The sequence below is a fragment of the Rutilus rutilus genome (genome assembly GCF_951802725.1).
Source record: "Rutilus rutilus genome assembly, chromosome: 24".
NCBI classification, from domain to species: domain Eukaryota; kingdom Metazoa; phylum Chordata; class Actinopteri; order Cypriniformes; family Leuciscidae; genus Rutilus; species Rutilus rutilus.
In genome coordinates this window covers 7,544,558-7,557,779 of record NC_140228.1, presented here as the reverse complement: position 1 = coordinate 7,557,779, position 13,222 = coordinate 7,544,558, and the positions used below count along the sequence as shown (strand labels likewise).

The window sequence follows — 13,222 nt, the reverse complement described above, 5'->3', positions numbered from 1 at the left end:
CCAGGACACTGCAGGCTTAGGCCACAGCTGAAAGGATTTCAGCCTTGACAATGAGCCAAACAAGAGACTAAACAAAAGTGGTTTACCAACCAAAAGCATTGTTAATATTATAAACCACTAACGAACGCAAGCTTTTTCCATACAAGAGAATTTCCATCATGTTCATGTTAAACATTGCTTTAATACTAAATTTCCATTGAAATACAGAAATCCACATAATTTCTGATTAAAGGCTTCTTTCAGCTTTATGCAAGCTATGTGTAATGAATGCATGAACATTTTTCATTGTTGTGCCACCTAGATTTAAACTAGCAATATGTATTCTGATAGCTCTAAAAGTCTTAATACTTTGCTACATAAAATGTCTAATCTGTAGCATTCAAACAAGCGTAACGAGGGGAAGAGAAGACAGTCACAAATGTTCAAAGTCATAACTTTATTGTCCTTGATAAAAAGATTGTGCAATTGAGTGCATCTATCATAAAACGTTCACAAGCATCAGCAACAAATATTCAGTATCTAATACGGACCAGCCTGGAATTAGTGGTCCGGTTGAGGTCATTATGAAGATTCGAGCATGAAAACAAACAGATTTACCCTGCTGTCAGTGTTGTTAGCATATGGTCACAAAAACCCTGCCATGAATATACTAGGATTGCTACATGCTGGTGCAGTCCTTTAGAAAGCCCTGGAGGGGCCACCATTTTAAAACCCGTGAACCTTCAACTGCTCCTCCTTTACGATGTTGATCTGTAAAAATAGCAAAATGGAAATGAGTAATTGCTTTGTAACTGATTTGAAGTCCAAATCAAACTAACCCATTTAAACATGTTTAAGACAAAAACAGCCTGTTACTCCATACGCAAGTATACTTCACCTCCATCAGAAATTGACAGATATTCTTCCTCTGGTCACCCTGTAACTGAATCACCTCTCCATACTCCGGGTGCTCGATCACCGTACCATTGCAGGCAAATTTCTATTAAATAAAACAAGATTACTCAACACCAAATAACACTTTGGGAGAAAGGCTTCCAAATAACTAGGAGTCAGAAAGTACCTTCTTGAAGGCTTTTACAAGCTTCTTTTTATCATAATCATCAGCGATGCCTTGAACTGTGGTCAGTGTTTTGCGGCCGTTCCGTTGCTGAATCCTTATGTGGATTTTATCCTCCGTCCCAGCCGGGAGCAAGTCGTCACCCTTAGTTGCATCAGCAAAGGGATCTACAGAAACAATGAAACACTTCAGTCTTTGTTACAAGAAAACCTGGGGCTGTGAGGTTTTTCCTGTTTTTTCTTCCCGTTGCACACTGGGAATGAATCAAAGAGCAATATCTGATTGCAGTTTGATAAAAAAAAACAATTCCAATATATGCATACCTAAACATTTTACAGACAGCTCTTTTAAAGAGACAGTTCAAACAAAACAATTCGGTCATCATTTACTCACCCTCAAATTGTTCTAAACCTGTATGAGTTTCTTTGTTCTGCTGAACACAAAAGATTATTTTGAAGAATGTTGGTAACCAAGTAGTTGTTGGTCTCCATTGACTTCCATAGCGTGAAAAATAATTATGGAAATCAATGGGCGAGCAACTGTTTGGTTACCAACATTCTTTAAAATATATTGTGTTCAAAAAAAGAAAAGTATACAGGTATAAAATAATTTCAAAGGGAGTAAAGGACAATTTGTATTTTTTGGACAACTACGCCTTTAAGGGTTCGCCACATGTTTGAAACAATGAACAAACTAGGAACTGATTGAAGATTCCAAAAGGGGGTTTTCGCGGTGATGTCATAGAAGAACCACCATTTTAGGTTCCCCCAAAAAAATTAAAAACCGTTTTTAAAAATCATCTTTTTCTTAGTGTGAAGAACATTTTAAAAATCCAATGAACCTTCGACCACAAACAACCTTTCGCGCAGTGGATTTTACCGGTTCTTCGTCGAACCACAGATGCTAACGTTAATGAAGAACCTCCATTTTTAAGAGGCCTTTCAAAAAAAAAAAGAATAATCTTACAGATATTGCGCTAACAGCAGCTTTACAAACACATTTTTTATAGATTATAAATGTAGCTTATATATAAAGTATATGTTATAAAAGGCACCATTATTTTCCATACGAACTTTCCCAAGCATAGGAATTCGCTTTTTTAATTTAAGGAAAAACAAAAACGTTTAACTTACTGTTTGCATCGACTATTTAAATAACGTTTTCGTATCGATGCATTGGCCCACAGACACCAAACAACACAATGCTCAAGATGTTGTCCTTTTGTAAACTCGTGCAACTTACCGAAGGACTGGAGGTTCTGTATATTGGACATGCGATATAACTGCGATAACTTTAACAGATGAAAGATATCGGCGATCAATGCCGTTTGGAGATGCTTGCTTGGATTTGTAGTTAATTTATAAACCGTCGACGAAAACAAAGAGCGGCCGCTTTAACCTGCCTGATGCAACTATCGCGTGGGACACAGACAGCGGAAGTGCTTGAATGCGCTGCAGAGAGCGATGACAAAAGGCTTTAAGTACATTGCCAGCTGTATTTAATTTAGGATCTTTCACTAAACAGATATAATGCCGATATAATCCCAAGATTATCTCAATAAAAATTTCACGCTGAGATATATATATATATATATATATATATATATATATATATATATATATATATATATATATATATATATATATATATATATATATATTAAACACTAACCTAATCTATTGATGTATATAGTGGCAGGAGTATAGTACTATTGTAATGTTTAATATCTAATTATTTTATTATAATTATTTTGACTTTTTAATGATATTTGACTGCAAAATGATATTTGACAAGGCGGTTTTAATTTGAGGTCTTTAAACAACCCGGAAGGAAAGCTAAACAATCGCTTAGCCTTAGCTCTTAAATGAACGTTTTCAGACCTTGCCGAAACGTCATTTTGGTTATAGTGTAATTGTATATTATCATCAAAATATGTGTCTCTTCAAAAGTGGTGGATTATTATTCTATAAATAGCAAATGCTTTTACAGGCAAAAGACCTAGCCACTACATCCGGGGATTTGCGCTGCAGAGCCACATTCTACACGAGGACACTAGATGGCGCTAAAGAGGAATTATTTGGCCTACTTTACTGTGATTATAAAAAGCATGATATCGAATTCAAACATCTAATAAATAATTTCCCAAAATAGTATATTTGCTTGGGTTTGTGTTCGATTTATTTTAAATGTTTATTTTGATCTGAACAGGAAATGGAGCAAAGCTAAGTGGCCCCCTTTTTTATTTTTATTATTATTATTAATGTTTTCTTTAACGTTATGCAATTCCATTCTCTTGTTATGTGATTATGTAATGCTAGTGTGCAAAAAAATGTTACGGTAATGGACTAAACCCTTTTGTAAAAACATATTTTGCGCCTTACCGTTATTGTCAAGCAGGCGACACTAAAGAGAACGATTGCTCGTTTAGACTAACGTTACCACCGAAGAAGTGAAGCTCACGTAACGCCGATTAATTCGCTGAATTTAACAACGCTATCTTTTCGTATAGTAAAGATTATGGTGAAGTCATCGGTGATATTAACAACGCCTGTTGTCATAACCTAAGAACAAAACAGAAGCGGATCTGACAGGAGCACACGAATACCTCAGCGAAAATCTAAGCAAAATATGTTTTCTCTGCCCACAACCTTTCAGTCGCAGGTATGAAGATATTTCATTGTTTTAAAAAGTGGTCGTCAAAGCCCGTTTTGTAAATACGTTAAATGAGTAACGTTAACTGTCGAGAGTATTAATGAACGTGAACGAGACACCAGTGTGAATGGGGGTTTTCATAACAAACTTTGATCTTGCTCATTTAAGTCTGATAAAATTTTTTATTTAAAACAATATTGTCTGCTATTGAAAGTTTATGTTAACGACAGCCTATTTTTGGCACATTCTGACGCTATTTAGATGGACCATCAAACAGATTACATCATCTGATTGACTGTATTTATTTAATAAAATCATCTGTTGCGAATTTCTTTTGTTTTTCTTCACTGGTGATTGAAAACACAGTTATACAGATACTCTGTATACATGTATTATATATTTAATTATTTTAATCAATAATAGTGTTATTTATGACATGGTTATGTATTATTACATTCATTCTGGTTGTTCAACAACAGCTGTGAAAGTGTGTTTAATAGTGAGACTGAGTGTGAAGGTGTCTGAAGGGTGTTTCAATAGTATGTCAGTAGTGATATAACTGACCTACAGATCAACACACTATAGTATCAGTCATACATGGAGAGCTTATATGTCTCTGTGACTATGTTAACTTAAGGACTGGCAACTTAATACAATTTTATTATTTATTTGCTAACCAATATTCTCCAAACCAAGTTATGCAATGTGACCAAAATGTACTTTTTTTGGTACTTTTTTTTTAGGGAACAGTGCCTTTGACCCATCTAATCAATGTGGTCCAGTACCTGAAGAGTTCAGCCAACTCAGCCGTAACCACATCGGTGCAGAGTCTACAGAGAGACCTTAAACCTGAACATGACCCCCTCCTCAATGAGGTATGACAGTCACGGATACCGCACTCACAGTGTTTTAAAGCGGTGCATGTTCATGTTTAAACCAAGGTTATTGTAGTTCACTCAAACTAATTTTGTTGCTTTAAATAAAATTAATGATAACTGAAATACAATATAATTAAAAGGATAGTTCACCCAAAATTTTAAATTCAGTCATCATTTACTCACCTTCAAGTTGTTCCGAACCTGTATACATTTCTTTCTTCTGCTGAACACAAAAGAAGATAATACCTTCCATAGTATGAATAAAAGAAAATACTATGGAAGTCAATGGGGAAAAGAAACCCTTTGGTTACCGACATTCTTCAAAATATCTTCTTTTGACTTAGGAACAACTTGAGGCTGAATAAATGATGACTGAATTTTCATTTTTGGGTGAACTATCCCTTTAAACTTATTTTATTTCAGCTAGTTGCCAACCAAGACCCAAATTGTCATTTTCATTTAGTTTAAATTGTAGTAGAATAACTAAAACTGAAATAAAAATAATTGAAAAACGATACTGACATAAAAAAGCTAATAATAATAAAAAAACACAACTAATTACTAAAACTATCACTAAAATGAAAAATATAAAAAATAAAAACAAGTGATACTAAACTAACACTGGTTTCCACTGCGCTTCATGGTTCTAACTGTCTTGTTTTCACAGCCGAAAGTAAACTTGAGGGACCTGGGTCTGTCCGAGCTGAGGTTCAGTCATGTACGCGATGTTCTGGAACGCCTGCTGCCTTCTGTAGATCCAGAGGAGAGATCCATCTCCAGCGCTGCTCAAAACTCAACAGCATGGAGAACATCTCACATTTCTGCCCCCTCCTTCTTCCAAAACAAAAATGGTAAGGTTAACCATAACATAAAGTGATGATATCATGTTTTGAAGTATATTTGTCTCTCTGAAATTTTTGTTAGCTCAATAATTAGGTTTATTCTCATACAGAAAATTTGAATGCGGCCACTTCTTTTCAGTAGACCACATCTGTTAAACAATAAGTTGTTCCAGCTTCAAGGGGAAATGACACTGCAATTTTTGTATCATTTTCAATCTACTGTACTTGCACCAACAAGTTTTTCCAAAAACTTTCCGGTCTTAAATTGCCCCATTATGCTTTTCCGGATAGTACCTTTCATGTAGTGTTATATTTTGTGTTCGTGTCACTGTGTATCAAGTACTAAGGAAGATCCGGAGCTGAAATTCAGATATGCTAATAGGCGTTTCGTTTCTGACACGTGCTGTAAGCTAATCACAACAAATTGGGCCATCTGACCAATCAGAGCAGAGTAGACTCTCAGAAAGAATTGGTTTAGAGAGACCGAATCCTTTATCGAACTGTTTCAGACACTGTGAGAAAAGTCTTGTCATTTGGATACTAAAGGCCCATTTTGTTGTCAGCAAAGTGATTTATTCTTGACTTTGTTGTGTAATGTAAATTGCATATCTTACCACAGGGTTCTCTCACAAACACACGGGTCTCTTTGGCTCTCCGGTGTTTCGCAGGCAAACCTCCAGCCCCCTCCAGACAGCCTGCGTAGATCTGCACCATCTGCAATGTAATCTTTAATGACCAAAATATAACGAATTAAAGCCCGTTCACACTAAGAACAATAACTGTAATGTTCTATGAATTGTTCTAATTCTATGAGAATAGGGAAGTCCACACACCACAGCTGGAACAATATCATTGGAATCACTTTCAAAGCTATATTTTACAGCTGATAAACGATAAAAACATTAACAACCAATAAGAATCCACCCGAGCTTATAGAGCCTGAGCATTTAAAGTGGCTAATGAAACAACTGCAGTCTGTGCTTATAATAAACATGTTCATCTGTTGGTGTGGATGCTGATATAGTTATATGTATTGTTCTTGGTGTGAACAGGGCCTTTACTCAGTTACATGCTGTTACATTATAGCTATTGTATGGATTGAGTTCTGGGTTTATTTTGATGTATGTATGTCTTGTTTGTTTTCATGCGTAGTATGGATCCAAAACAGAGGTTTCAAGACAATGAGGTCCAAGACCAGACATCTGCAGTCTGGTCCTGAAGCTCCAGTAGAAGCAGAGAATTATACGCCAGTCTTTATGAAGGTTAGTGAGCTGCATGACACTGGTCTGCTCTTTAGAAAGACAACAGGTTTTATCTGTGCGATTAATCTGTTTCCGATTTTTCCTTATCCTCTGTCCTCAGGGCCTCCTCATGAAGGAAAAACAAGACACGGGGAGTTTCGAACAGTTATTGAAACAGAATAACTTGTCAGAATCTCACCAGGATGCTTTTAAGACTGGCTTCACAGAGGGCTTCATGAAGGCTCAGGCACTGACAAGGAGAAATAAAGGTCATATCTTAAACGCACATCTGCTTAATAGTAAAAAATGTGTTCTTATGAATGAGTTTGTTCTTACTTCTTCTGTTTCTAACAGACTCTGTAAAGAGGACACGTCTGATTATTTTTGCCCTCCTGCTGGTGGGCCTGTATGGTGTGTCCAGAAGCCCTCTCTTCTCGGGTAAAGGGTCATTTTCCGACACTGGTTTGTTTCCCATTTTATTCATTCCTTATATTTGCTTGCCTAACATATATTGAACTGATAGTTGACTGTAGCTGAATTTCTTCTGCAGCTTTTATTATAAAGTATCAATGTAGTGCCTGAAAGGCTTTGTTGCTGTGCTGTAAAATTATTGGTCGTTTTTTGACGTTTCTGTTTACTTGTAGTTCGTTTTCGCACCACCTCTGGCCTGGATTCAGCCGTGGACCCTGTTCAAATGAAAAATGTCACCTTTGAACATGTGAAAGGTGTAGAGGAGGCCAAGAACGAACTTCAGGATGTTGTCGAATTTTTGCGAAACCCCCAGAAATTCACTGTGCTTGGTGGTAAACTTCCCAAAGGTGAAATTCAACACTTCTTTTACTTATGGTCGTAGGTGTTTTGTTTTTTAATTTTGTAGAAATGTCTAATCTGGATGTGTATTTCAGGTATCCTGCTTGTGGGGCCTCCAGGAACAGGAAAAACCCTGTTGGCCAGAGCTGTAGCAGGTGAAGCAGACGTGCCCTTTTACTACGCCTCCGGGTCAGAGTTTGACGAAATGTTTGTGGGAGTCGGAGCGAGTCGCATCAGAAATCTTTTCAGTGAGTTTTTTTAGGAAAAAAATGTAATCTTAGAATGCTCATAATGCTTATGATGTGAACAAAATCACTACTTTAACTACTTACTTAACTAAAAAAATGCAGTTCATGATCCCTTTAAAGTAAATTATAATGTTCTCTGAGGTCCACTTATAATGTTATCAAGAATTTTACATAAAAATACATCCTAATTTAGAAATAATCAGCTGTTTTCCATCATGTTTTTGACCCTCTCTTTCGATCACTCGTTTTGATGGGTGTGCCGAATTCAAGACTTGGAAGTAAACGCCCACTGCTATGATTGGGTAACAGTTTTGTATATTAAAATAAGTCCCCGTTATTACACGTGTGAAATTGTTTTGAAAACTTCCGATGTTGAAAAATATCTCGTTACATAGTTAAAACATTTGCGTATTACATATGCTTTATGAGTCTTGGTAAAGTTTAAGCTCTTGGAGTTACAACTGTTATAATTGACAGAGGATGTCTTACGGTGTGAGTGTACCGTTGTTTGTCACACTGTTGTTCTTATAGGCTATTCATAGGTCATCCTATTCGATAAAGTGAAAACGGTATACATTGTCATTTGCAGTGTCGTGTTTTAAATGTTTAAAATGTTTTCTACGTGCTTTCTTCCGTATCCGATAATCCAACGGATTAACCCTTTAAATGCTGTAGAAAGGGAAAGAACGGCAAATCACAACATTCACTATTCAGTTTGACTGCGGCGCTACAGTATAAATACTCAGTACATATCAAACGATCTGTAACAGATAAAGCAATAGTGAGACATGGTAAAAACACTGGTACTCACACTTGTGTGTTGCGACATAACTGTCGGATCCAAAGTTGGCAAGTGCATCGTCTTGTTTAAAAACGAATCTGCAGACAAATGAAGCGAACAAACGAACCGTGTCTTACTGACGCCATCTGACTGGAAGTTCGTTAAAAATAACGTTTCTTAACGTTAGGATCACAAGGATGACAATGCAAAGACTGTTTTTCCACAACTTTGCACTTCAAAATGTCTTGTAATCCTTAGAGGCATCTCTGTCGTTTTGTTGCTGTGTTTGCATCAGACTACTGACATGTGTGAATCGGTGGGCGGGGCTTAAGAGGCAATGATGTAGAAGTAGATGTTGATCTGCCAAGCAGGTCTTTCATCTCACTATGGCGTAATAATGTGACAAGATCCGAAAAGAGCCGTTTTCTGAGCTTGGTTTCAAAAAAAGCTGTTTTTGGACTAACGAGGAAGTTTTGAAACTTACAGGATATTTTTTTTTATAGTACAATGGCATCTTATATGTCAAGCGATCAAGGAAAATTAGATTTCTCAATTCATGACCCTTTAACAAATGTTTTTGCTGTTTTTTCTCACAGAGGAGGCTAAAGCTAGTGCACCGTGTGTAATATTTATTGACGAGCTGGACAGTGTAGGGGGCAAGAGAATCGAGTCTCCCATGCACCCGTACTCGCGACAGACCATCAACCAACTGCTCGCTGAGATGGACGGGTGAGTCCATGGCTTTTTATTACAGTTCCTCTTTTTGAAAGACGTTACATGGGTCTTATTTGAGTTTTTTGATGATTTCAGGTTTAAATCCAATGAAGGGGTCATTGTGATTGGAGCTACAAACTTTGCTGAAGCTTTGGACAAGTAGGTTTCACTTGACAAAAATCACTTGACATATATTTCTCTAATAGGACACTATTATTATTTCAGTAAAACTGCAATCATTGTGATCATATGTGTGTTTCAGTGCTCTGGTGAGACCAGGCCGGTTTGACATGCAGGTCACTGTCCCAATACCGGATGTGAAGGGACGCACTGAAATCCTGCAGTGGTATTTGAAAAAAATTAAAGTGGATTCTGGTAAGAATTATTAAGAGAAAGCAAACATGTTTCCAAAGATTCTCAATAGGACAATCCGAATAAAATAATCTGTTTTTGTGTGTTTTGTAGATGTTGATGCAGAGATCATTGCCAGGGGAACAGTAGGTTTTTCTGGAGCCGAACTGGAGAACTTGGTGAACCAGGCGGCGCTGAAAGCAGCAGCCGATGGGAAAAACCTTGTGACCATGAAGGAGCTCGAGTTTGCGAAGGATAAGATCCTGATGGGTGAGGACAGAAAGGCCGTACAGCTTAGTCTCTGCAGCATGTGATGGAGATTAATGTTTTGAGCAAAGAGATTCTTTTCTGACATCCTCTTCTCTGTCTGTCCAGGTCCAGAGCGCAGGAGTGTGGAGATAGACAATAGAAATAAGATGATCACAGCCTATCATGAGTCAGGACACGCTATAGTTGCTTATTACACCAAAGACGCCATGCCCATCAACAAAGCTACCATCATGCCACGTGGCCCTTCGCTGGGACATGTGAGTAATTGGTCTCACTGTTCCATTATAACGTTAACGTTATTTTTCATTTTCATTTTCTAAATACCCCCCAACATTTTTCAGATGAACTAATAAAGATTTCTAAATCTGGATGCATGAAATTTTGTCACCATATAGTTTATTAGCCGATTAGTATGAATGGTTTTAATTGATCTGTATCAGTCAATATTGAATATTTAATAGTGCATGCTCATTTCAAATATTTTTCCATTGACATTATGGTTGCCATCATCTAACTTTCACTTAATAATAATTTAGAAGTACTGTTAAATGTAATCTTTATCAAATCTCTAAATGAATATCCATGTGTACTGTACATTCTAGTATTCCATTACTGTACATTAATAATGTTGTTATATTAAATATCATGCATTCTTGCATTCAAAGTTTAATAAAAAAAAAAGCTGAGAAAATCTGTTTTTTTCAAAGACAACCATGTGCATAAGCAATATCGCTTGTTTGTGCTCCTTTTTTTGCCTGTGTTTTGATCCGGAGATTCTGTACTCTTTCAGAAGATGCGTAATAGTGCCACCTACCATATATCAGTGAAAACATGGAAAGCTGGATAAATTATGGACAATTCCATCAATGGCAGTGAAAGAGTTAATATTAATGTATTTAAATTAAGTTGAAATCTCCCTGGTTTATGGATTCTAAAGAAACCAATATCATTGTTAAACAGTTTTGTGTTTTGCTATTATGAATGACAAGACGTTAAAAACTCACTGTCTCTCTGGTCTCTCTCAGGTCTCCTTGCTGCCAGAGAACGATCGCTGGAGTGAGACACGGGCACAGCTGCTGGCTCAGATGGACATCAGCATGGGCGGCAGGGTTGCTGAGGAACTGGTGTTTGGAAATGATTACATCACCACTGGTGAGAAGTGTTCCTAACTGATCCTTGCTACTCTGAATTCTTGGAAATATCAACATCACGGTTTATTTGTTTCTTTTGCAGGAGCATCCAGTGATTTTGATGGAGCCACTAAAATAGCACAGATGATGGTGACACGGTTTGGAATGAGTGACAAGGTGAAAACTCATTATGTGACTTACAGTATGTAGTTAGTAATGATTTCATAATTTTGGCCAAAATTTCCCAAACCTGGGTTCGTGAGTTGATGAAAAACGAATAAATGTAAAATATTTTTTTCAAATAAAATGTAATTTATTAATTCTAAAATCAAAACCAAAATAACAATCAAAATAAAACACTCACTAAAAGATGAAATATTTTAGCCATTCATGTACTTTGGCAAATCCAAGTTTTATTTATTTATTTTATGTTAAAAAAAAATTACACAATTAAATTCATTATCATTTATCAGGCTGAAATGTGAGCTTATCATTTTCTAAAACTTTTACATTTAGTCAAAGCTGCGTGGTTTTTTATGGTAATTTTACAGTTTAGGGTGTTACCGCAGACATTGTTGTTTCCAACTTGCAACCTAAACAACATGTATTTCTATTCTAATATCAGAATTTTCCAAAATGATTTTAACTGATGATTCCAGGAAACTCCTCATCTACATCAGATCACATTTCAAGTGAAAATAATTATAATATTCAAAAAGAAAGGAAGCAAATAGCTATTTGGAGAAGCCATTTGAGTCCTTCCACGTGTTCAAAAGCCATTAGCGTTGTGTGAGCGCTCACATTCCAGACTTAAATCTGTGTTTCGTACTAATCCCTTCTCCAGCACTCAGTTCATACTCAATTTCTAGAAATGAGCAGCGCACATGCAGGGTCTAAACTTCACACACATTCACCCCATCTCTAACGTCAGGATCCTGTTGTAATCAGAAACTTGTGTGAAGCCTTTGTTGAATTACTGTTGTGCCTGTAACTGCTGTTCACTCACCTCTCTTTGCTTTGACCAGCTGGGGGTCATGACCTACAATGATCTGACAAACCATAGCCCAGAGACCCGGGCTGCTGTAGAACAGGAAATCAGGGTGCTATTGCAGGTAGGTCTTTAGTTTTTGTTTGTCTGTGATATTTGATCTGATGATTGTGGAAATTCAGCTTCCTAATTTTCTCTTTCAGAGCTCGTATGAAAGGACAAAGAAGCTACTTAAGACCTACAGCAAAGAACACAAGCTGCTGGCCGATGCCCTGCTGACTTACGAGACTCTGGATGCAAAGGAAATTAAGATGATCCTGGAGGGAAAGTCACTGGAACCCAGATGATTAATTATTGGATTAACAGAGACATTTCAAGCTACAATCTTACAACCTTACCTGTAAATATAAACGTCGATAATAAGCGAGACTTTCTAGCCTTCTCTCTTAATATTTTTCATTTTTCAGGCAACACGATGGCTTTCAAACAGACACTATGCAAATAGAAATCCAGACATTCTATTAAGTTGAGACGGTATATTGATGCCTAAAGTACATATGCCTAAGCAGCGAACCACTGAACATGGTTACTAATCAATTAAACTGTAAATGTTTTGCTTTTTTTTAGAAGCTAAGTCTATAGCAGGGTAAAGGATGATGTTCATACTATTCTTTGTTGCCCAGTCATCAAATTTAAGACCTTGTTATTTTAAGAAATAGAGAAAAACAGAAAGCACAGAAACTTTTAACTTATAAATGGTGCATTATTTTGCTTGAAATCAAATGCCAGTGGGCTGCTGCTCATGATGTCTCATTTTCAGTAATCACAGTAGTACAGATTGTTGAGTTATGAATGTGACATCGGAATGTCAGTATGCTATCCTCTGTCACATTTGGGTTGCCTGCATGTGTGTGTTTAAACAGCTCAGGTGACTGCACTGTATATATGTTTGTGTTTGAAAAAATATTAGTATGCTTGCTTTTGAAATTAATACCATGTTTATTTCCATTTTTCATCAGAAATGAACATGGATATGACTATAAATTATATACATAAATAAAGGCTATTACCTTGTCATTTTCTGAGAGTGAGAATATAAAGCTGGTATTTTGAATGAGTTTGAAATGAAGGCTAAAAATGAATTAGGTCTTGGATCCTTTTTAAAGGTCCAAAATAAAAGACAGGCAGTAAACCATTCAGTCTCATAATCGCAGGTATCAGGTTAGGTGTGCTGAGATAGTCATTGGTTATCTTATTTCA

At 36.6% G+C, this 13,222-nt stretch overlaps 2 protein-coding genes across 3 annotated transcripts; one reads left to right on the top strand and one right to left on the bottom strand.

Annotated features, from left to right (window-relative positions):
• Window positions 1-421: 421 nt before the first annotated feature.
• Window positions 422-2,659, bottom strand: eif1b (eukaryotic translation initiation factor 1B). The gene is made up of 4 exons (XM_084398506.1): window positions 2,300-2,659; window positions 1,061-1,224; window positions 878-979; window positions 422-750 (listed from the first exon to the last, which is right to left on the bottom strand). The coding sequence occupies exons 1-4, from the start codon at window positions 2,328-2,330 to the stop codon at window positions 706-708; spliced, it is 342 nt and encodes a 113-aa protein (XP_084254632.1). The 5' UTR covers window positions 2,331-2,659; the 3' UTR covers window positions 422-705.
• Window positions 2,660-3,395: 736 nt separating this feature from the next.
• yme1l1a (YME1-like 1a) lies at window positions 3,396-13,047 on the top strand. 2 transcript variants are annotated; one of them, XM_084398489.1, is made up of 18 exons: window positions 3,396-3,718; window positions 4,453-4,584; window positions 5,255-5,438; window positions 6,049-6,150; window positions 6,582-6,691; window positions 6,792-6,939; window positions 7,025-7,108; window positions 7,315-7,488; window positions 7,576-7,728; window positions 9,106-9,238; window positions 9,320-9,382; window positions 9,486-9,598; window positions 9,689-9,844; window positions 9,950-10,101; window positions 10,870-10,996; window positions 11,078-11,151; window positions 12,000-12,086; window positions 12,166-13,047. In XM_084398489.1, the coding sequence occupies exons 1-18, from the start codon at window positions 3,686-3,688 to the stop codon at window positions 12,307-12,309; spliced, it is 2,169 nt and encodes a 722-aa protein (XP_084254615.1). In that variant the 5' UTR covers window positions 3,396-3,685; the 3' UTR covers window positions 12,310-13,047. The 2 variants fall into 2 exon arrangements, with proteins under 2 accessions (XP_084254615.1, XP_084254614.1); XM_084398488.1 differs by having other exon boundaries at window positions 3,398-3,718; window positions 7,025-7,132.
• Window positions 13,048-13,222: the final 175 nt, after the last annotated feature.